The 23691-nt window shown below is 38.9% G+C and overlaps 1 protein-coding gene across 1 annotated transcript in view; it reads left to right on the forward strand.

Moving 5' to 3' along the window:
* Positions 1 to 23691, forward strand: part of USP34 (ubiquitin specific peptidase 34) — a 118835-nt gene that overhangs the window by 46185 nt on the left and 48959 nt on the right. Inside the window, exons 9-34 of the mRNA XM_066546024.1 lie at positions 1329 to 1410; positions 1503 to 1595; positions 3565 to 3690; positions 4072 to 4201; positions 4759 to 4794; positions 5140 to 5270; positions 5716 to 6329; positions 7064 to 7278; positions 8974 to 9089; positions 9173 to 9300; positions 10537 to 10626; positions 11085 to 11180; positions 12260 to 12342; positions 12914 to 13068; positions 13948 to 14061; positions 14742 to 14841; positions 15015 to 15174; positions 15620 to 15746; positions 15841 to 15988; positions 17655 to 17755; positions 18614 to 18823; positions 19473 to 19598; positions 20334 to 20456; positions 20573 to 20656; positions 20977 to 21063; positions 22741 to 22941. Of these exons, the coding sequence (XP_066402121.1) occupies positions 1329 to 1410; positions 1503 to 1595; positions 3565 to 3690; positions 4072 to 4201; positions 4759 to 4794; positions 5140 to 5270; positions 5716 to 6329; positions 7064 to 7278; positions 8974 to 9089; positions 9173 to 9300; positions 10537 to 10626; positions 11085 to 11180; positions 12260 to 12342; positions 12914 to 13068; positions 13948 to 14061; positions 14742 to 14841; positions 15015 to 15174; positions 15620 to 15746; positions 15841 to 15988; positions 17655 to 17755; positions 18614 to 18823; positions 19473 to 19598; positions 20334 to 20456; positions 20573 to 20656; positions 20977 to 21063; positions 22741 to 22941 (3676 nt within the window). The remainder of the gene's footprint in view (positions 1 to 1328; positions 1411 to 1502; positions 1596 to 3564; positions 3691 to 4071; positions 4202 to 4758; positions 4795 to 5139; positions 5271 to 5715; positions 6330 to 7063; positions 7279 to 8973; positions 9090 to 9172; positions 9301 to 10536; positions 10627 to 11084; positions 11181 to 12259; positions 12343 to 12913; positions 13069 to 13947; positions 14062 to 14741; positions 14842 to 15014; positions 15175 to 15619; positions 15747 to 15840; positions 15989 to 17654; positions 17756 to 18613; positions 18824 to 19472; positions 19599 to 20333; positions 20457 to 20572; positions 20657 to 20976; positions 21064 to 22740; positions 22942 to 23691) is intronic.

Here is a 23691-nt window from a genome sequence, read left to right on the forward strand (position 1 = left end):
GCAGTTTATCTTTTCAATCCCTCTTTGAGCAGATCCTCTGTCAAACTGACTTTACAGTGTGAAACTCATTTATTGATAAGCCAGAAATGATAACTGCTGGCAAACTTTTGTACCCTGCAGTCCAGTCATTCCTTAAATGTTATGGGGCATTATCTTTGAACAGTGTGGGAATATTTGATTCCCAGTGTCCTGGAACTAGAAGAGAACAGTCCAGAAATGATGTGGAGTACCAGGAGCTTTGCTCCTTGAGCTCAGCCATGAGGATCAGGCAATCCAAAACAACTGAGGCCCTGGCAGTGTGCTCCCTGAGTAGTGATTCCTGTTTGGAAAAGCCACAGAGGAAATCTCTTTTTGCCTAGAGGATCTTGGTTCCTTCTTGAGGGCGATAAAGATTGGCAGTTCTGGATTTTAATAGTGACCATAAATGTGACATGAGCAGAAGTGGTAAAAACAACTCTTCCTCAAATCCTCCAAGGCACCCCCTCCCTGCATCCTCTGCTCCCTGTGGGACACAGCTCTGTTATTCCAGGGCCATTTAAACCCAAAGCTGGGCTTTGATTGCTCTGAGGTCCCCCGATTGCTTCTGGTGCCAAAATCAGGGTAAACAAACATTTGCTTGAAGAGAAGGAATAAAAAGGAGCTCAGGCACTGCTTTGCAGACAGGGCAGTGCTTTCTGGAAGTTCAGCTTTTGTTTTGGTAAACACAATTTCCTTGTCCTGGTCAGTTTGAGTATTTGCTTGAGGAATGGCAGTGGGTGAAGTTCCTGTTGCTGTGGATGAGCAGAATGAGAATTTGGAAGTATCTGTGTGCTGCACGTGTGTGAGTATGACCATGGCAAACATAGTTTGGGAGAGTTGCTATTTCTGTTAGAGAATCTAAAAATACCTCCATGGCTTCCTTAAGAAAATATTTTCTGTCACTCCCACCTTTAGCTACATTTCAGTACTTGTGGAATTTCATGATAAACTTGGATTAAATAGTCAAAATCTTACCTGTGAGGTCTTTGCAATTGTTTGCACATGGTGAGTTGCACATTAACTAATAAAATTAATAGAATTATTGGTTATGTTTGCTGATGATCCAGTGGGGAAATGTTGATATTTGGCATAAGTCTTCCAGCTAAAGAAAAAAAAAAAAAAAAAAAAAAAGAAATAATTTGCTTCCTGCTTGGAAAAATGAACATTGACCCTGGTTTGTGTTCAGAAGGTTTTTGTGCCCTCACTACAGCTGCAGATACCAACTTGCAGGATGTGCTGTGCTAGAGGAGAGCACAGAGTGAATATTACAGGCAGATCATTTTATGTTTCCACTCTTTTTTCATCTCCAGGTCAATTGCAAAAGAACTTGCAGACTGGCTTATCAGCAACAATGTAGTTGAGCACATTTTTGGACCAAATTTACATATTGAGGTTTGTATTTGATTATCATAAATTTAGTATAAACATGGAGCATGAACTTGTTGTTCTAGTAAATCTTTCCTCACTATGTTCTCACTTTGCAGATCATCAAACAGTGCCAAGTGATTCTGAATTTTCTTGCAGCTGAAGGGAGACTTAGTACTCAACATATAGACTGTATTTGGGCTGCTGCACAGGTATATATTGAATTTTTGTAATTGCAGGAGTGATAAAAGAAAAACAAAATAGAAAATAAGTCGATTTTGTTTCACATTCTTAAAGTTGAGTTTATTGCTTTTTCTTGTCTGTCTGAGCGTTTTGCTGACCAAAATGTCAAGTTAGGTAACTGCCACAGTTACTGGGTTATTTATTAGATGCAAGAAATCACCCTGGCTACTTTGATACAAGGAAAAAAATGAAGTTGTATAGCAAGGACAGAGTGTTTTCACTGGGAATGGGGATGAAGGTTGTAGGGTAGTTGCAGTATTTTTACTATTGTGCTAAATTGCCTTGCTCCTGTGTATTGTAGCTTCCATTTCTGGTACTCCTGGTGGGAACAATCAGGTGAAAATTGTGGCAGTGAAGTTTACAGCTGTGCTCCTCTGCTGCTGTTAAAATCTATAGAAGGCACTGAAATTTTATTTTTTGCTTGCTGAAGCTGGAAACTGATAGGCTTTTTGCCTTCAGAAAGATTTATTTGTGTGCTACTTTTAATGGGTCATTCTGCTTGTTATTTTAGGTTGTGACATTTTTATTTAGGGCATTTGAATACAATAGACATGAGCAGGCCTAGGGAACACACTGTTATAGCAGGTTAGAATTTAAAGAGGGTTTTTATGTGTTCAACATTTCTTTGTCATTTATTTCAATCAAATAGTACTGAACACACACTCTGAACCAGTGTGGTCCATTGTCATTAAAACATGAAGCTGGAATGTTAATTAAATGCTCATTGGAACAGCTTTTGCTCCACTATTTTGCTGTGTCAGAGTAATTAATAATTATTTATTTTACACCACATTTTAAAACAGTATTTTCACTTCCTTGATGTTTTCACACAGCATGTCGCACACTGTTAGACCTCTGGATTTTTTCAGTACATTTTATACTGCTTTAGGAATAATATAATTACCTATTTTTGATAATGCTTTTACAGTTTAAGTGTTCATTTTGACATAGCGATATTTTCACAATATCTTTGGTATCAGAGTTAAGCATGTCCTGATCACTTCCCGTAAAAGGATCACTTCCTTAAAGCTCTAACGTTGTTTAAAAGGCTGACACCTTTAGGCTGAAAGAACAGAAGGCCTTAAGGTTTATTTTCCACTTTTTAAATGAGCTTTCAGACTCATCTTCCTTAAGTTGAAGTTATCTCAAGATGTTTAAATGCATCTTTGTGTAGAACCCACATGGTTTCCTTGCACTGTGAATCCTGTGAAAGTTGGCCTGTACACAGCGAATTGCTGACACAGATATTTTAATGCCAGGAAGGCAAAATAAAACAAATCATGAAAAAACCCCTTTGAGGTGCAAGTGTGGTAACCAACGTAAGAATTTTTTTCCTAGAAATTTCCTGTAAGCGTAATTTTATTTTTTGAATAACAACATCCTTATAACGTAAAGAAACTCTTTTAAGTGGCTGTGAAAAGCAGCATTTAACCCAAGAGGAGTCATCCAGGAGCACTGTCCCTTTCATGTGGAAATGGAGTAGTTAACTGAACACACTGTCATATTTTTTGACATCCATCACTGGAAAGACAAAAGATTTCTTTATAATCCTCACAGAGTCTGTTCCTGAGTAATCTTCATTTGTATTTACCTCTGCTAATAAGGTAATCATTGCAAATACTGCTTCCCTCAGATTTAGCATATAAACGTAATATTTTAGAAGTTATATTTAAGTTCAAATACAAAACAGAGTTCCAGTTCTTCTTTTCACCCAATCTCTCAGAACTAGAGCTAAGGAAGGAACTGTTACATTTGATTTGTACCTTTGCTGGCTTTACAGTGTCCAAATTACTTTAGTCAAAATTGCAAATCCGCTGGAGTTTGGAATTATTTGACAGCTTCTCCTGAGAATTTGTACAAATGTATTTGTTTGCTGCAATATTTGATTTATTTGTTGATTTTGCTGTTCCTGTTCCCTCCTCTGTTTGTTCCTTGTAGCTGAAGCACTGCAGTCGGTACATTCACGACTTGTTTCCTTCTTTGATCAAAAACTTGGACCCTGTTCCACTTAGACACCTCCTGAACCTTGTCTCAACTCTTCACCCCAGTGCTCACACTGAACAGGTAAAGACAAGGCCAGCAGCATTTCTGGCATGAGAAGAGCAATTAAAGGAGAGTGTTAAACAACCGTGATGGGCTTGTCTTCCTAAAGGAATATTCACTAATGCAGAAGGGGGGAACTCTAGGAGTAAAGCTGTCATGTTTCTTCAATTGCATCTTTCCTCTCTTTTAAAGCATAATTTTTAGAGATTATGTAACCACTGATGGAAGATTTTAACTTCCTGTCTGAAGTTACAATGTGTTTCACCCATTATTTAGTTGAGTTGTTTATTTTGGTGAGTTTATTTTGGTGAGCTGTAGTATTGACCTAGAGAAAAATGAACAGTGGCTCTTTCTATCCAAAATCTGCTGCTTAATGGGACTTTTCCCTGGTTTCCTTTGCAGACCTTGTATTTGGCATCCATGCTGATCAAAGCCCTGTGGAATAATGCCCTGGCAGCTAAGGCTCAGCTGTCAAAACAAAGCTCCTTTGCATCTTTACTGAGTACCAACCTGCCCATGGGAAACAAAAAAGGTGTGTGGTTTTCCAGTAGATCTGGAGGTTAAATTTGGATTTTACATAGTCTCCATGTTGAGTTTGGACAAAAAGCAGGTATAGAACTTTCTCCTTTAAGTATTTTTTAAAAGTGTCATGCTGGTGTATTTTTCCAGCAGAACTTGAGGCTGTAGATGAAAGCATGAAAAGTCTGTGAGTGCTTTTGGGAAGCTTTGTGTTTCAGATCCATTCTGTTTGTATAGCTAGAGTAGTCTGTATTTTTCTTTTTTCTTTTAAATTCAGAAAATGATCCATAACTTTTCTTGTTCTGCTGCACATCTGTGACTTAAAAGCTGCACAAAAAGCTTACTTACCTTTTACCTAGTTTCTGGTATTACATGCTGTTTCTGATTTGGTGATTTTGTTTTTTACTGGGCTGTGTATTTCCCCACAGTCATTACTAAAGGTGCTGCCAAGCCATTTTCCTGTAGTTTCCCTTTCTCTTCATGCTGCTGGCTTTTATGAATCATTGACAACTATATGCTGACAAAATGATTTTTAGTCACTTATTTTTCCATCCTGTTTTTTTCCTTCAGAAGAAGAGGAGCTCAGAAGAGCAGCCCCTTCCCCTTGTAAGTATAATTTTAGTTGTACACCACAATCTGGCTCTTTTGATTCTACTGTGCTTTTGAATTTGGAGCAGAATTAAATTTGAAATTTGGTTTTTATGAGAAGTCAAATGAAATGGTATTTTGAGTAGAAATTTGTATAACAGTGGCAAGAAGAGACATCAAAGTACAAACTTTGTAAAATGCTCAGTGTTCTAAGTGAAATTTTTAGTGTTTAGGTACACATAGTTTGAGTTATATCCCTGTTTGCTGGAAGAATGCTCAATATTTGAGGCAGATTTATGCAATACTGTTACATTCCAGTAATTACCTGTCGGTGAATAACTGGGAAATGTTGTTTTGAATTAGGGTCACCAGCAGCAAGCCCTCAAAGTAGTGACAACAGTGACACCCATCAGAGTGGAGGCAGTGACATTGAAATGGAGGAACAGCTGATCAACAGAACAAAACACGTCCAGCAGCGACTTTCGGACACAGAGGTGAGGGTGTGGCTCTGACTCTGGGAATTTTGTCACTGAGCTGCCTGTTACCAGCTATAAAAATGATGTTTTAGCTGTACTTGTTTCCAAACCACCTCAGACAAATGTATTCCTGCATTTAAATAGTGTTCCAGTTAGGTTAATCTCTTAGTAATGGACAGCAAGGCATTGTCACGCTGGGGCTCTGTGCATGTGCAAAGTCTGCACATACACCCTGTTAGCAACAAGGTAATGCAGAAAATCAATTATTAAATCTGAATCTTGCTGGGAGCATTTTGTCATCAGCAACCAAATTGAGAAAGAATGAATGGCAACTTGTAGATGTGACACATTTCCTCCTGAAGGAAGAATGATGTTTGAATGATGATGACGATATTAATTATGTATTTCCAGTGCTGCTTTATTTTCTCCACCAATCTTAAAAAAAACCACGCAATAATTTCAGGAATCCATGCAAGGAAGCTCCGATGAGACAGCCAACAGCGGCGAGGATGGCAGCAGCGGGCCTGGGAGCAGCAGCGGCCACAGCGATGGATCCAGCAACGAGGCCAACTCCAGCCACGCCAGCCAGTCCGCCGGCAGCCCCGGCAGCGAGGCGCAGTCGGAGGACATCGCCGACATCGAGGCGCTCAAAGAGGAGGAGGACGAAGAGGAAGAAGACAGGAGTCACAACCCCCAGAAAAGCAGCAGGAGCACAGATCTACGAGGCAGAAAACTGGAATCCCAGGCGGGCATTTGCCTGGCAGACGCCCAGGGGGCTGCAGAGAGGAGCGGCACCAGTAACGGGCAGGGCAAGGAGCACGTGTTCAGCGCCGACGCCGTGGCGCCCGTGGACAACCGCATCCGCATGCTGGACGCCTGTCCCCACGGCGAGGACGCTGAGCACGACATGGCGGGGGACATGAGCGCTGCTCACATCTCACAGGGCTCTCAGGATTCCTGTATCACTCACACAGGGGACTTCCTTGGGGAAACCATCGGGAACGAGCTGTTTAACTGTCGGCAGTTCATTGGGCCCCAGCACCACCACCACCACCACCACCACCACCACCACGATGGGTACGTAGCTTGGCATTTCACAGAATCACACAATGACTGCTTTGGGAGAGAGAGACCTTAAAGATTGAGCCCAGTCCATGCCCTAACACCTCAACTAAGCCATGGCACTGAGTGCCACATCCAGGCTTTGTTAAACACACCCAGGGATGGTGACCCCACCATCTCCCTGGGCAGCCATTCCAGAACTTTATCGACCTTTCTGTAAAAAACTTCTTCCTAATGTCCAGCCTATATTTGCCTTGATGCAGTTTCCTCTGACTCCTTCCATAACAGAAGTAAAAGTTAGCAAAATCCTTTGTCTGGGCAGATAGGTAGCAAAATCCTCCATCTGGGCAGAAATTGGTGTGTGGACATTGTGCTGTAGCTCAGGATAATTTTGTCTTGCAGAGATGATCATTATCACAGACAGTTACACAGACACCTGATTTGTTAACATCTGATTAAAGGTTTCTCTTAAGTTCTGGTATTGAATAAATAAGACAGCATTTAAGAAAATGTTCAAAATGTTTTGCAAAGTGCTGCATTTAGTTAATATTAAGAGGCCAACTCAGTCCTCATGCTAGTGAGACCTTCAGTTTAGTTATCTGTAGTAGTTTTTCCAATTCATACAAGGGCTGCTGTTCAAACAGATGATTCATCCTGACTTTAGCTTTAGGGAGATGTCTGCTCACTTGTAGTCTGCTATAAACAATTTCCTCTTTGATATTGTCCATTCTGATATTCTTCTTTTACAGGCATATGGTTGATGATATGCTTAGTGCAGATGATGTCAGCTGCAGTAGTTCTCAAGTCAGTGCAAAATCAGAGAAAAATATGGCAGATTTTGATGGGGAGGAGTCTGGCTGCGAAGAAGAGCTTGTACAGATTAATTCCCATGCTGAGCTAACATCTCATCTTCAGCAGCACCTCCCAAACCTGGCCTCTATCTATCATGAACATCTGAGTCAAGGTAACACTGATCAAAGAAAAACTGAAAAACTTGGTTTGTCATTTTGAATTAGTCTCCAGTAATTAAAATAATGAAGTTATTTTAACCATTTATTTGTATTCATCCAAAGAAGCCATGATGACTGCTGAGAACTTGATGTTTCTCCAAGAGATACATTTTTGTTTCTCTCTTCATTTGTCAACACAGAAATATTCATTTGTGTTTAGCTGTATTTATATTTTTAAATCCCCCACCTTTCCATTTCATCTGGAGCTTTGAATGCAAGTTAAAACAAATAAAGGCACAAGAGAACCTAGGAAGTGTTTTTCTAATAGGTTATTTAAGTGTAAAGAAAGGTGGTACTGAAATGCAAGACTCTTCTTAAAAGATCTTCCACTCTGAAACTTTCTGCAGTTTTTGTGCTGGTGGGTGCACATTACTGTGATTTTGTACACTTGAAATCATAAATTAACCTATAAATGAATGAACCATAATGGGCTCTAGAGAAGATAATTCTGGAAAAATGACTTAAAATATGACCTGATACTTTTGGGACCTTGCTGTAAAGAGCATTTTATGCTATTTCATCTTGCACTGCCAAATCTTCTGCTTTACTTCAGGGTGCAATTTAAAATGCTCCTCAAACACTTCTCAAGAATTATATACTCTTTCCATATGCTATTTTGGCAGCTTTATTTTCTCTTTTACCCTGTTTTTAAACATAATGGAGAGCAGGGTTGCTGAAGGGTTCCTGTTTTTCTTCACTGGCTGCAAGAACCAAGTTTGCTCTCATCCAGCAGATAGCAAACCCAGTGCTGTTTACATATTTCCCTGGAGTAATTGAATGAAAAGTTTTTATGATAAATTTTAGCCTGACATTGACAATTTGGATTTTTTTCCCTGGAGTTGAATAAACTATTAAAAACTTTATAAATCTGTAAATCAGCATATTTTTTTCAATATTTTCCACAGATATTATTTGTCTAACTGAAGATTGAAATTACTGGTTGAGCATGAGGCCTTCAGTGCATTTTATTTTTGACACCCCTAGTTTTGCATGTGCAAATAATTACAGTGTTCTGTGTGCAGTCTGAATTTTCTACTTGACTTTGCTGTTCCATGGAAATGGTATTAAATAGCAGATCAATGAATGGTGCCAGCTGTGGGCACAGAGAGGAAAGAAAATGTCTATCAGTGTTTATGAAAAACATGATGAGTTTCTAATACCCTGCACTTTGATGTTGTAGCACGTGGAAAAATGCTGTTTGTTTTCCCTGGTTTTTAGTTGGATGAAGGGAATCCTGTAGTAGGAGGGGAATTTATTGAAATGTGCTCCTTCCCTGCATTCCAGCCCTGGTGGTTATGGAGATAACTCCCTTTGGACCACAGCAACACAGAAAGGCTTAAGAAATATATTAATTACAGTATGAATTAAATTAAAAAGCAATTGCATCTGCAGTTCTTCAGTGCTGTTTGTAATTGCACTTTGCCATTTGCCAAAAGCAGTGTAAATATTGGCCCAACTGCCCTGTTGGCTTCTGGTATGGTCTTTTAAGAACCCATATGTGAAAAAAGGCTGCAATTACAGGGTTGCTGCACTTTGAAATAGTCCAAGTTAACAAATCAAATGCGTTGTTGTTTGTGCACTTAGGGAATAATGTTCAATTCAGATGGTTCCTTCTGTTTGTTCACTAATGCTCTTTCTATTTTCTGCAGGCCCAGCAGTTCACAAACATCAGTACAACAGCAATGCAGTGACAGACATTAATTTGGATAATGTTTGTAAGAAGGGAAATACCTTGCTCTGGGATCTGGTCCAGGATGAAGATGCAGTGAGTCAAATACCAGAAAACACTTTTTAAAGAAAGAAAATAAATACAAAATATTCATTGACCTTTCTTTCTGCTTGCTGTAGATTCATCTCTCTGAAGGGTTAATAAATGAGGCAGAGAAGCTGCTCTGTTCTTTAGTGTGCTGGTTCACTGACAGACAGATTCGAATGAGATTTATTGAAGGCTGCTTAGAAAATTTAGCAAACAACAGGTAACTTGAACCATAAATTATCTGTTTTCTAACTATCTTATTTTTGCAACATAACAGAAATCCAAATTGGCTGTAATGGTTATTTTATTTTACAGGAAAACAACTTAAACTAAGCAAAAGCAGAAGAATAAAAATAGTTTCCCAAGTGTTGTAGATGTTTTTGATGCTCCTTTTCTTTTTGTTTTGGTGTCCTGAATTTCTCATTTTGTTGCATTTGTCTGTTCTGCCTTTTGCCAGAGGTTATTGCTTTCCTGCCTTTGGTAAAATCAGGTCTGCACCTCAGTCAGTCAGGGGCCTTGGCCTGAGCATTTTATACTGAATATTCAGGTTTTACACACAGGTGGCTGAGGAACAGACAAGTCTGTTAGAGGGTTTAGTTTCTGTGAGGAAGGAGCACCTTGACCTCAAAGAACTCGTTTTAATGCCAGCCAAAGCTGTGAGATTGTACTGGTGAAAGTGGAATTTGTTTTCATGGTACAGATGACTGCTAGACATCACCTGCTGTGTTATGGTGTTACCTTTTTGCTGAGAACTTGTGAGAGGAGGTACAAGCATGCTGAGAGATTATTCTCAGCTCTCTGTCCAAGGAGTTGCATGTAAAGAAATAGAAGTAAGTGTAGTTCAGGTTCAGAAAACTTCTTGGTTGACTTGATGGGAGATTTCACAAGCACAAGAAGGACATGAGCCTGTTGGAGCACCTCCAGAGAAGCTGATGAGAGGGATGGAGCCCCTCTCCTGTGAGAGAATTGGGATTGTTCAGCCTGGAAAAGAGAAGGCTTCAGTCTCTAATTGTGGCCTTCAGTCCCTGAGGGGACCTGGGAGAGAGACTTTTTACAGCAGCCTGGAGTGGCAGGACAAGGGGCAATGGCTTCCAAATGAAAGAAAGTAGGTTTAGATTAGATAGGAGGAGAAAATGGTTGATTGTGAGGGTGTTGAGGCCCTGGCAGAGGTTGCCCAGAGAAGCTGGGGCTACCCCATCCCTGGAAGTGTCCAAGGCCATGTTGGACAGGGCTTGGAGCACCCTGGGATGGGGGAAGGTGTCCCTACCCCCATGGCAGGAGGTGGAATGAGGTGACTTTTAAAGTCCCTTCCAACCCAGATCACTCTGTGATTTATGATTTACAGCACTTTCCTTTAGTTGGTTTGCTTACAGAAGTGGAGCTTCTCAAAGGAATTTTTCAGTGAATTATTTCAGTTTTGTGACAGTCACATCTTGCCATCATTTTTCTCCCTTAGATCTGTAGTCGTTTCACTTCGTCTTCTTCCCAAGCTGTTTGGAACATTCCAGCAATTTGGGAGCAGCTATGATACCCATTGGATCACAATGTAAGTAGGCCCCTGTCCCAACAATCTAGGGGGCTCTTTGGTGTCTAAAACCCTGTGAAAGGTGAAGATAATACAGAGTTCAGCATTCCTTAGCAGAACACATGCCTGGTGTAACTGTCGAGAACAGACTGACAGAACTGCTGGTAAGGGGACAGTGATAATCAGCAATTTTCCTTGGCCTTTTTGATGTGACATTTAAACATAGGCCCAGTTCTGTCTTAGACCTTTTCTGAATTAGGGCCTTTAGAACAGTTTTCATGGGCTCCACAGGGAGTGTTCTGTCAGTCCTACAGCTGAAAATAGCATTAGGAAACCTTAAGGATTGCAAGGAAGAAGAGAGTACAGTACTGGGAAATGCTCCTGAGATGGAAAAATGAATGTTATGTGTGTACCATTTTCCTGTAACAGCTGTCTGCTTCTTGGGGCTTTTCTCATCTTTTTCCTTTGAATTGCCACAGGTGGGCAGAAAAAGAACTGAACATGATGAAACTTTTCTTTGATAATTTGGTACACTACATCCAGGCAGTCAGAGAGGGACGACACAAACATGCACTGTAAGTACCCAGCTGACTTGGAGTGCTTGGTGTTTTATGGTTTTTGCCAGTGTTGCTGCTCACGTGTTCTTGTAAGTAAAGGCTTTCTCTAGGGAGATTTCCTGACTTCTACAAAACTCTGTAAAAACATTTTAAATAGCTCCTTTTCCTTAAACCAACTCTGGTGTCATTTTTTGTTAGAAGTCACGTTGAATATTTGTGTGCAAATAAAACATGAAGGTTTTGATATCTAAGTTAATTTAAAGTGATTTTGTGTACTAGAACTATTCAAATGTTTTAGTTTTAAAATTTGCCATTAGTCTTTGCATGATTTTTTTGTTGGAATACATCCATCTGCACTTTCTAATCTGTGTGATTAAAATCAGGTGTATATAAACAAGCAATGCAATTTCCAGCTCCCCAGTCCCAGAGGAACAGACTGTTCATGTTTTGACAGATGTCAAAGTCAATATGGGCATCCACATCTGAAAAATGTTGCTATTTATGGGTCCAATTTAACTTCTTCAAATCTAACTTCACCCTTTATATTAGATGTTGCTTAAGTGAGGAATTACTTAGGAAGGTGGGATCCTTTAAATTCAGGTAAAATGAGAAATTGTTCTGCTCCTTTTACCATCAAGCTTTTACTGCATAAATAGAAATTAAGTCAATGTTTTTATGTAAGTTATGAAAATATTTTCATAAAGAATATGTATCATTTGGAATTGGAAATTTAGAGTAGAAATATCAGCATTTTACAGCTTAGGGGGAAAAATAAGGTGGATCTTGCAAGGTGACAAAATGATACACTTGAATGGAACTGTAAGACAAAAAACCCCACTCCCATCCCCCTTCTCAATTCCCAAGGAAAAAAGGTTTTTTTCTAGTGACAGCTGTTGTGTCATTCTGCTGTTTGGGGTGGTTCTGAAGCATCTTCAGCTGGGGTTTGGGCCATACTCTGAACTAGAAATTCAGAAAGAAAGAAAGAACTGTAAGAAACAATCATTTATGCTTTTAAGAGGCACAAGGATGAGTAGGAAAGAAGTTACAGCAATAAACAACGAAACAAACATCCATTTTTTGTCCAAATTTTCATTTAGATACAGCCACAGTGCAGAGGTTCAGGTTCGTCTCCAGTTCCTGACATGTGTGTTTTCTACTCTGGGATCCCCAGATCATTTCAGTGAGTATTTCAGGTTATCTTACCACAAAACCACCCAGAGTAAGGCAAAAATACTTCTTAACAATCCATGTCAGCTTAATATGTTAGTTTAAACAAACAATTTAGAATAATCCCTGAGACAGTTTCAAAAGAAGGAAAATTTTCTGGCAAAGGCACAGAACCAATGTTGGAGTTCAAATTCTGTTGCAGTTCTGTAAAAACAAATTTTCATATTCTCTGTGCTGCAGTTTTTCTGAATAATAGGATTGTAGTAATTATGAAAGGAGGATAATACATTATGTACTTATGGTACATAATGGTTTGTGTCCATAATGAGATCTTTTACTGGAGTACTGTATTCCAAAAAGAAATAATTCTTCATATTTTAATACTGTCAGAAATTAATTTTCCTTATGAAGAATGAAATTACACTTTTTACAATTAATATTTGGATGGTCTCACTATAGATAGTCAAATTGTCATTTATGTGTTATGACCTGACAGAAATACTCTGATTTTTCTGTGTGTTCTTGGGTTTTATGAAATATTTGGTGTCATAAAAGAGTAGTTAAAAATACTTGCCCAATTGTAGGGTTGAGTTTAGAACAAGTGGACATCCTGTGGCACTGCTTAGTAGAAGATTCTGAATGTTATGATGATGCACTTCACTGGTTCTTGAATCAAGTACGGAGCAAGGACCAGCACGCCATGGGGATGGAGACGTACAAGCATCTTTTTTTGGAAAAGGTATGTGCACAGTTAATTGCAGCCTCATCATTCCAATAATGAAGAGAATGTTTCATTCCATTTCAACACTGTTTATTGCATTTAAAATTGTTTCTATGGAAATCATCTCTTCAGTAGTCCAGGAGGGCCCTGCTTGTCATGGAAAGGTTTTCCTGTGCTTGGAGAGAGGAAGGAAATGGATTTGTGGGAATTCTTTTCACAGTACAATTTACCTGAGTGCTTCTTTACAGATAGCCCACGTGTTCTGTCTGCAGCTGTGTAGCACTTTATTTCAATTTGGAGAAGAATCTTCACAAAACTATAGTTTGCTTTATGCTGTACAGCTCCACCTGACTGAAAAATGGACTTTTCTTTTTCAGAGGGGCCTATAAATATCAGCAATACAGCCACTGAAAAGACAAACATGCAGAGCTTTCTCCAGGGGGTTCAATTCCATCCATCTATTTTGACAGATGGCATTACAAAATGGATAGATTGTGCAAAAATTAATAAAATAGTAGTCTAGTTCTTTCCCAAGATTGCATAGGTTTTTGTCTGGTTTTGCACATGTGTAAGTTTTTTGGATGGATGTCACATACGCTAACAAGTGCTCCTGCTGATGATAAGTTAAGCAGTTGATGTTAAAATGCAATAACTCTTTTTCCTCTGCATTGTTACAGTTCAAATCAGTGGTGAAGTGAACTGTTCAAGCCAATCATAGTTGATTTCTTTATTCTATCTAAAACTCAGAGTATGATCTTTTTCAAGAGCAAGTCTATTTGATCTACTACATTTGAGTGGGATTAATAATAGCAGTGATTAGTAATAACAGTGCTAGTGAAATAAATACCCTGCAATTGCTCTGTGCTCCAGCTGTGACATCTTTTTGCATTTGTTTAGATGCCCCAGCTGAAACCTGAAACCATCAGCATGACTGGCCTGAACCTCTTCCAGCATTTGTGTAACTTGGCTCGGCTGGCCACGAGTGCCTACGATGGGGGCTCCAACTCCGAGGTGAGCCTGCCTCTGTCCCTCGCTTCTCTTCTCTCTGCCACCTGGGCATTTTGTCTCTCAGTGCAAAGACAGGAAACCACCAAAACCTGATACCTGTTGCCTGCATCTCTTTGTGCAGTTTATCATATTTTATCATAACTGAGCTATATCCACTGCTGAGTTTAAAAACCATGTTTGTAACATTTACTTATCTAGTGAAAAAGAGTCAAATGACATTCTGTTAGTCATACTTAACTCTGACTAGAAATGTGTTGTAAAATGTTATGTATTATATACTTTAGAAGCTTTTAATCCAGAGCAATTACTTCATAAATAAAATTATATTTAGAATATGTTCTCCAAATTGATTTGAGGCATTTTTTTTTCTTGCCATGAATATTGATTGTAGTTGTGGTTTAAAGCTTCATTTGGAAGTACTCCTGTTTGTCAGAAATGAAATTTCACTATTTTGAATTTCAACCAGTTCTCCTCATGTGTGACTTGGAAACTGTTTCTGAGAAACTGAGAGTTCTGTAGTAATTGGTGTGTGCAGTGATGACAGTGCAAACAGTGGAGAAAATGAGATATTGTTATGATTGAGTCAAGAGGTAAAAAAAAGTCTCAGATCAGAAAATCCTCACTCTCAGTAAATTAATGAGGCAATGTTTTGTTTCTGTGCTTGTTTTCCTTTTGGCCAACAGCTGTGTGGCATGGACCAGTTCTGGGGCATTGCTCTAAGGGCCCAGTCTGGAGATGTCAGTCGAGCAGCCATCCAGTACATCAACTCCTACTACATCAACGGTACCCACTTCCATTTTCATCCTTTTTTTGCTGTTTGAAATGCTTTAAAGAATACCCAGCACTATCCTTTTATTATTCTTTTATATTTTATTCTTTATCCTTTTATTATCCTTAGTATTAAAATGCGTTGTTCCAAAGCTGTGCCTATAAATTGACTTGAACTGGTGTTGCAGGTAAAACTGGCCTGGAAAAAGAGCAGGAATTTATTAGCAAGTGTATGGAGAGTCTGATGATAGCTTCGAGTAACCTGGAGCAAGACTCTCATTCAAGTCTGACCATCATTGAAAGAGGGCTCTTAATGCTGAAAACACACCTGGAGGCTTTTAGGAGAAGGTAAAAAACTCTATTGATCTATTTCGATGCAGAATTTATTTCTATTCCTCTTACCATAATGTTGAGTGTGTTAAGAGTGATTATTAATTTAAGGAATGGTTTCTTTGTGTAAAGGAAAGGCAGTAGGGAATAATTGTGAAAGGTAATAAATAAAGTTTAAACGGTTGCCAGAGCTGGCCCTTGTTCTTGTATAAAAATGTGTGGATGTGTTTGTGTTTCCCCATCCCTCACCAAAGAAACTTCTTAAAAGTTATTTTAATTTTATTTCAAACACAGCGAGGCTGTCAATAACTTCCTCTTACCAAAAAAATAAAACAGCATTTGCAGATTTTGTCTATCAAAACAGCATTTGCAGGTTTTGTCTTTCTTTCATTGTTCAGCAAACATTTGGATTAAACAGGCTTTGACAAAACCACTTTTTCCGTGTTTTTCCCTGCTTCCTAAGGTTTGCATATCACCTGAGGCAGTGGCAGATTGAAGGCACTGGCATCAGCAGTCACTTGAAAGCCCTGAGTGACAAACAGTCTCTACCTCTAAGGATTGTCTGTCAGCCAGCTGGCCTTCCTGACAAGGTGGGTGAAAATCCCTTTCCAGGCACAGCCTCCCTGCTCAGTGCTCCTAATCCCACAGCTCTCTTGGGAAAATAAAATCCCTGTTTCCTTTCAGATGACCATAGAAATGTACCCCAGTGATCAGGTGGCTGATCTGCGAGCAGAAGTCACCCACTGGTATGAAAATCTGCAGAAGGAGCAGATCAACCAGCAAGCACAGCTGCAGGAGTTTGGCCAAAGCAGTCGCAAAGGGGATTTCCCTGGTGAGCTCTTCCTGCCTGGAGCTTTTGCCTTTACAGCTTAAAAATGCCTCAGCTAAGCAAGCATTGTGATTTATTTTCTTAAGCTGTAGTTCAAATTAGTATCACCCTCTCTTCTAATTAATGGTATTGTTTTTAAGCCCTACCATTTATTTGAAATAGCAAAGAAATTGTAAATCCTCTAAGTCCTTGAATCTGTCTAAATTCCCTGTTCCAATAGATTTTCCCCCACATTATTTTGCTTCTTGTTGTTTGAAATGATGTTATTTTCTGTAAACTGGAGAGTCTGTTGCACACAACCTGATAAAATTTTACATTTCAATTTTACATTTCAATTTTACATTTCAATTTTACATTTACATGTATATCTTATGCTGTATTTCATCTGATTCATACACTTCTGTCTCTGCCGTTGAGTCAGAGTTTGAAGCCCCAATTCAAATCCATAATTTATACTCTGTATGGATGTATTTCAGTCAGGTGGAAGATTTTCCTTACTCCTGCAATTGCTTTTTAATTTATGGTCATTCAGTAGCAGAAATGATTCTTCATCCTGCTTTGAGGTTGCTAATTTGGAATGTCACCTTGCTTTGTACAGTGAATATGCATCCTCTTGTTGTTCCCTCTTTGTGTTTGTGAGTGAATGAAAATCCTGCTTTATCCTTCAGGAGGGTATTCTATTCCTGATATTAAATATTACAGCATTCTTAGCACTTATTGCTGTTCAAAGTGTTTTCTGAATTTTCTTTGTTTTCTCGGTTTTTCTTTCTCATTATAAGCATGAGTTAGTGTGTAATGAACAATTATCTGAACAAATTCTGTTCATGAACAGCTCTTTCCAACACCACCATTAGTATATGTTTAAACATGATTGAAACTTGCTCTTCACAGTTTACCAACTTCTAAAAAACCTGTTTTAATGAGACACAATGGAAGTAAACCAGACTGAAATTTGGACACATTAATTGCCTCCTTTGTAGAATCCTTTTCCAGCCACTCAGCAGAAGCAGTTTTAGTAAAGAAACTGTCTTGTTTTCCACCACATAGTAGTAAATATTTATTTTTGTTGTAACTGGCATTTTAGAAACACGTGGTCATCTTGGGCAAAGTGTGCTTGTTAGAAGAGAGGCTTGGTTGTCTGCACCAAATGGGATTTAATTCTTTATTTTTTTATTGTTCGGGTTTCTTGTTCAGTGTTGAGTTCTTTGCAGGGTGTCCTCAGTTTTCCCCTTCTGAAGTGGGTGTGACTTCTTTGGTTCCAACTTATATTTAAGTAAAATTAATCAATGCTTCTCTGACTTGGCCACAAGTGTGGGGTACCAGGGGCATTTTGTTGATGATCACAATCATTTTCCATTATCCTTCAGTGGCACAGTATCATTTACTACAAAATATGGAAGGCATGTTTGAATTTGTATTATAAACACTTTTCACTACCAAGTTAGGTGACCTGGTATTGCAAAGGTTATTTGTGAATACAAATGCAAATAAAGTAAATTTATGCAAGTAAATTTAGTTTATTTATACAAGTTTAAATTAGTTTAACGTAATAACCACTTTTCTTAAGTAAATGGCATCAAGATTTTGCCTCTGCTGAGGGGTGTACTATCAAAGCTGTGAAACTGAATCTTTGAATCCAGGATTTTGCTGAAATAGGCTTTTATCCTAGGTGGCCTCATGGGACCTGTGAGAATGATTTCATCTGGGCACGAGCTGACAACTGACTATGATGAGAAAACTCTGCACGAGCTGGGCTTCAAGGACATGCAGGTACTGCCAGCATGGGAGCAGGGGCCAAGGCTTGGCTCTGGTCTTCTGCAGCTGATTCTGCACCTGGGCTGGCTGGGAGCAACCCCTGGGGGATGCCAGCTCAGGACTGGAGTCTCCCCAGCTTCAGGGGCAGAATCAGGAGTGTGGCTGATGCTTTGTGAGGGCTGCCCTAGAGCAGAGGCTGGACAGAGCTGAAGAATAAAGCAGGGATTTATTAAAAGGATCTCCTCAATGGATCCACCTTGGGCAGCACAAGAGCCCAGCCAGGCCTCACCCAGGATGAACCAAAATGGTCCCAAAATGCACAGCCGGGCACGGGGTCTCTCAGTTTATCAGCTTTTCAGGGGTCTCTCAGTTTATCAGCTTTTCAGGGGTCTCTCAGTTTATCAGGGTTTATCAGTTCTGCTCCATTTGCATCTTGGAGTGAATTGTCCAATTACAGCTCCAGCCCATCAAGTCTCATCCTTCTTGTTCTTTCTCTTCATTCTGCCATTATGCTCTTGGGCCTGAGATTGGGATCATTTGTCCTTGGTTCCCAGCTAGAGAAGGAATTGTTTTGTCTCCCTACTCTGTGAAGAGAGCTCACCATCCCCTAAAATGAAGCTCAGACCCACACACTGAAGCAGCACAGAATCTAAAAAACCTAAAAGCTAAACCTGAGGCATCGAGTGCAGCTACACCATGAATGCCTTTAAGTGAAAGCAAACCCAGACTTCATTTGTGGCACTTGCTGAAAATGCTGCAAAGTCGGGATTTGACTACAAAACCAAAAATTGTCTTTAATTTTTGAATTCTGAGCCTTGTGAAAACATTGCATGCTTGTCATAAAGCTCCCTCTGCTCGCTGTGTCTGCTGCAGATGGTGTTTGTGTCCCTCGGTGCCCCCAGGAGGGAACGCAAGGGTGAAGGTGTCCAGCTGCCAGCCTCCTGCCTGCCTCCTCCTCAGAAGGACAACATTCCAATGCTCTTACTGCTGCAAGAACCTCATCTCACCACCCTCTTTGATTTGTTAGAGATGCTGGCCTCTTTTAAGCCTCCTTCTGGAGAAGTGGCTATGGAAGACAGTGAGGTAATTCAGAGTAATTCTGTTAGAACAATTGCATTGAAGTCTCATTTCATTGGATCTAGTTTTCCTGTGTAGCCTATTTTTCTCTACTCTGTTCAGTTGCTAGAGATGTTTTTTGCCTGCTCATTCACGTGGTAAAATCTTCATTATTCTCCTTTTTTCTTAGCAATAATATTGCTAAGATATTGCTAATATTTTCTTAGCAATAACAGAACATTTGAATGTTGTAAATACTGTAGAAGCTATAAAAGCAATTCTTAAGAAACAATATTGATTATTTAAGTTGACATGGTGACTCATAATGGGAATTGGCTTGAGGAAAGGTTTGTAAAGTTTTATTGCAAAAACCCAAGCTTGATCTTCTATGCCATCATTAGCTTGAGGGAAATTAAATCATATATAGTACATTTGAACCTGTAATTTATTTATAAGTTTTATCTGCATTTAAATATTTCAAAATATGTGGTATGATTTAAAGATCATGTAACTTAATTTCTTGCAAGTTGAGACCTCAGTTATCAGATCCTAATTATGGATTTAGTTATTGGATAGGAAACAGGTTCTTAATTACAAAGAAATAGGTTTTTGGGCTTTGAAATGTCTTTTTCTCAAAGAAGTTCACAGTAAGAATGGTTATGGTTTGGTTTGTCAGAGTGCAAGGTGTGAAGAGCTCCATCTCCATGCAGAGAACTTATCCAGACGTGTCTGGGAACTGTTAATGCTCCTACCAACGTGTCCTAATATGCTGCAGGCATTCCAGAATATTTCTGATGAGCAGGTGAACAAACCTTTACATGTTTATCTTTATGATACTTGAATTTTTTAGCATCCAGTGTTTTAGTTGGAATTTCCCCAAATAGGAATGTTACATAGTAAATCTGTTAAGTGTCCTGAGACAGGAATAAACCTAATAAATCTAAAACTAAACAGAGATGTCAGCTTAGCTCCCAAAGTTTGTTTTTATCATTTATTTTCAAAGTTGATTTTATAAATTAAAAGAAATTTAAGCAGTACTAATGATCACAATCTTTTTACTTGGATGGAAAGAGCAGTTTCTTCAGTTCAGCCTGGCTTTAACACTGTGGCTGTTGTGGTAGTGATTCTTCTGTACTCTATTCCCTCAGCTCATAGCATGGGTTGATTTCTACAGATAAAAATATTATTCTGCCTCTTTAAAAGTGGTTGAAATTGCATCCTAACAGGTTGTAGATATTACAGCTTTTTATGCACACATGCATCAAAATGTTGGTGGCACTTACAGTGTGATGTTTGCTTTCCTCTAATGTAAAATTATGTGTATTTCAGCATATAATAATGTTGCCTTTTCATTGTTCAGATTGTTAATCATGTATAGAAATCTGCTTGAAATTGTCTAATTTCAGGTAACAGAGGAAATTAAACCCCAAATAATCTGTGCGTGCCACTTGAAAAATCCTCTCCCTGAACTTTTAGATAGATGAGCATTACATATAATTGTATTAATGATTTTCTATCTTTTTTTTCATCTTTCAAGGGTAATGATGGCTTTAGCTGGAAGGACCTTCTGCGAATAAAAAGTGCCCATAAACTTTTGTATGCCCTGGAGATCATTGAAGCTCTGGGGAAGCCCAACAGGAGGATAAGACGGGAATCTACGGTAATTTCCTTGCACAGAATCTTCATTTTTCTCTGAACCAAAGCATAGATTGAGGATTTATTTTAGAATATTACAATTCTTGAGCTGCTTTTACAGTTAATTTTGTTTATCTTTAGGGAAGTTACAGTGATCTTTACCCAGACTCAGATGATTCAAGTGAAGATCAAATAGAAAACAGTAAAAACACCTGGAGCTGCAAGGTTTGTTTTTCCTACAGCATTCCATGATACCTAAGACAATTTTTCAAGAGAAATATAAAATAAAAACCCATTTAAAACATTATCTATCATAAAATCATTTCTCTCAAATTTAGGGATAACATTTGCAAGTTTTTCTGTGTTATCAGGCTTGTAAATTTGTGGTAGCCACATACCATTATTTCATTTGTTTTCATAAAATATCCAGCTGAATAGTTTGTAATTTATTTATTCACTTGTAAAGCTTAGGTTGGTATTTAACTGATCTTAGTGGTATTTCTGTATCTGCTTTTCCTCACATTGATTCCATCATATGCTTACAGTTTGTTGCTGCTGGAGGGCTCCAACAGTTACTGGAAATTTTCAATTCTGGAATCCTAGAGCCTAAGGAGCAGGAATCATGGACTGTGGTAGGTGTTCACTCTGCCTTTGTTTCCAGAGGAACATTCCTGATATTTGTAAGGACTTTTAATGCCTTGAGCCTTTGTTACAGTTATTTTTCTGTTGTGAAATGGATCCATTCTGTGATTGAAACCACCAGATTCTATGTAGTAGCATCTTTTTTTTTTGGATATTTTATATTCCTGGAAGAGCTTATTTTAAAAAAGAAAGTATACATATATTTCTGCTTTTTTATGTTTTAAAACCACCTTCTTGGTTTTCTATGGATTTTGGGGAGGGTTGTCTGGTCTTAAAATTGTAGAACTTAAAATGGTAGCTCATGGAACCTTAGAGGGGAAAAAATCTGGGTCCCTTCCTCAGGAATGATTGCAACTACATTGGTGTTACTATAACAGATCATACTTCTTTAAAGAAACCAAAAGTAGCCAAACAAGAATGGAATATTTATTTATTTTTGCTATTTTTTCTGCTTATTTTAGGAAAGGTTGCTATTTGGAGAATTATTTATCACAGTCTATTAGTAGCAAATTATTTATCACAGTCTATTAGCAGTAATCTGTTAATTATCTTTCCCTTGTCTAAGAGGCCAAGAAATACCATTTCCCTTGCTGTCAGTGAGACAATTAGCATAGTGGCTGTGGTGCTAATAAAGAACTTGTCAATAATGCACCTGTTCTGTAAGAATGACTAATAATCACCTTTTTCATTATTATTCTATCATTAGTTTGTGCTACATTCAAGTTACTTCTAGTTTTTTCTCCTTTATACCTTGCTGAGGTTTTCAGTTGCAAATTCCATCGCAGGCATTGAATTATGTATAAAATCAATCCCTCAAAATTGAAGATTTCTCTTGTATTTGTGGGGTTCCCTGACAAAGGGAGGAATGATGAATCTGACTCCATGTTTTTAGAAGGCTAAATTATTATTTTATTATATTATATTAAAGAATACTAAACTATACTAAAGAATACAGAAAGGATACAGACAGAAGGCTAAAAGTTAATAATGAAAACTCGTGACTCCTTCCAGAGTCCCAACACAGCCTGACTGTGATTGGGCATTTGTCACAGACATATTTTATAAAAAATCCTTTTGCTAGCGAGGATTTTTCTCCTGAGAAGCTTAGAGGCCTCAGAGGCAAAGAAAACCAATAATTATCTGCTGCTGTGGAATGCAGCAGGTGCATCTTTGACTGGTGCATGTTGGTTGTTTCTAATCAATGGCCAATCACAGTCAGCTGGCTCAGACTCTCTCAGAGGCACCAGCTTCTGTTATCATTCCTTTCTCTTCCTTGCAAGTCTTCTGATGAAATCCTTTCTTCTATTCTTTTAGTATAGTTTTAGTATATCATTTTCTTTTCATATAATATGTATTATAAAGAATAAACCAGCCTTCTGAAACATGGAGTCAGGATTCTCATCTCTTCCCTTGTCCTGGGAGCCCTGTGAACACCACCACAGTCATTAAGTCAAAACAATTCACATGAGCCCAATGAAACAACCACCTGTTGGACAAACAATCTCCAAACCACATTCCAAAGCAGCAAAACACAGGAGAAGCAAATGAGATAATATTGTTTTCCTTTTTCTCCGAGGCTTCTCAGCTTCCCGGGAGAAGAATCCTGGGCAAGGGAATTTCTCCAGAAAATATGACAGTGACAGATTTCTTTTCCTTCCCCTTCCCAGTGGCAGCTGGACTGTCTTGCTTGCTTGCTGAAGCTGATCTGCCAGTTTGCAGTGGACCCCTCAGATCTGGATCTGGCTTACCATGATGTCTTTGCCTGGTCTGGGGTAGCAGAGAGCCACAGGAAAAGGACGTGGCCGGGCAAGTCCAGGAAAACCACGAGTGACCACGTCAAGGGCCTTCATATCCCCAGGCTGACAGAGGTAGGAGACACACAGAGGTTCTAGGAGCTGTAGGAAACATCTCCTTTGCTAGAAGAGTAAATGTGAAGTCCTTATTTTAGTACTAAAATCATGGAGTGGAAAAGTTAGTGGTACTAATTGATTTCAGTAATATAACTGATCTCTTGCTTGTTCTCTAGAAAAGTGTTTGAATAGCTGTAAACCTGGCAACCAAAAGATGGGTTTTGGTGATTGATGAACACATTAATTGGGAATTCAGAATCCAGTGCTTTGTCCCTGTTTCTTAGATTTTGCTTCCTGAATTGATCAGTCCTTTTTTACAGTAGCATATTATTATTAACCTGTGTTTATAACATGAGCTGCCCTTGTCCTCGCTAAATCCATGTTGGATTCCTTTAGTAAACACTGAAATAACTTTATTAGGGATGTCTGAGGGAGTGTGAACTTACCTGCAGCTGTAAACCTTCCTGCCAGATTCCTGCATGCTGATTTCCTAAGGCAGGCTGAGCACATGGGGTATTTTGGCATCAGGGGAACATTCAGTGTAAATTGACTTTCTTGGGCACAGGACCAGCTGTGACTGCCAAAAAGTGCAAGTCTGAACTCTGAGCTGGAGCCAAACTTCCCCTTTGTTATACCTGGAAAGACCTGAACTATTCTATAAATATCAGCCTTTTTTGACAAAACAAATCCCTAAATCACCAGGGCTACAGGGAACTTAGCACATGTTATAAATTTTGAACATGTAAATGGTGCTGTTGCTTTCTCTAA

The sequence above is a fragment of the Molothrus aeneus genome, chromosome 3 (assembly GCF_037042795.1).
Source record: "Molothrus aeneus isolate 106 chromosome 3, BPBGC_Maene_1.0, whole genome shotgun sequence".
NCBI classification, from domain to species: domain Eukaryota; kingdom Metazoa; phylum Chordata; class Aves; order Passeriformes; family Icteridae; genus Molothrus; species Molothrus aeneus.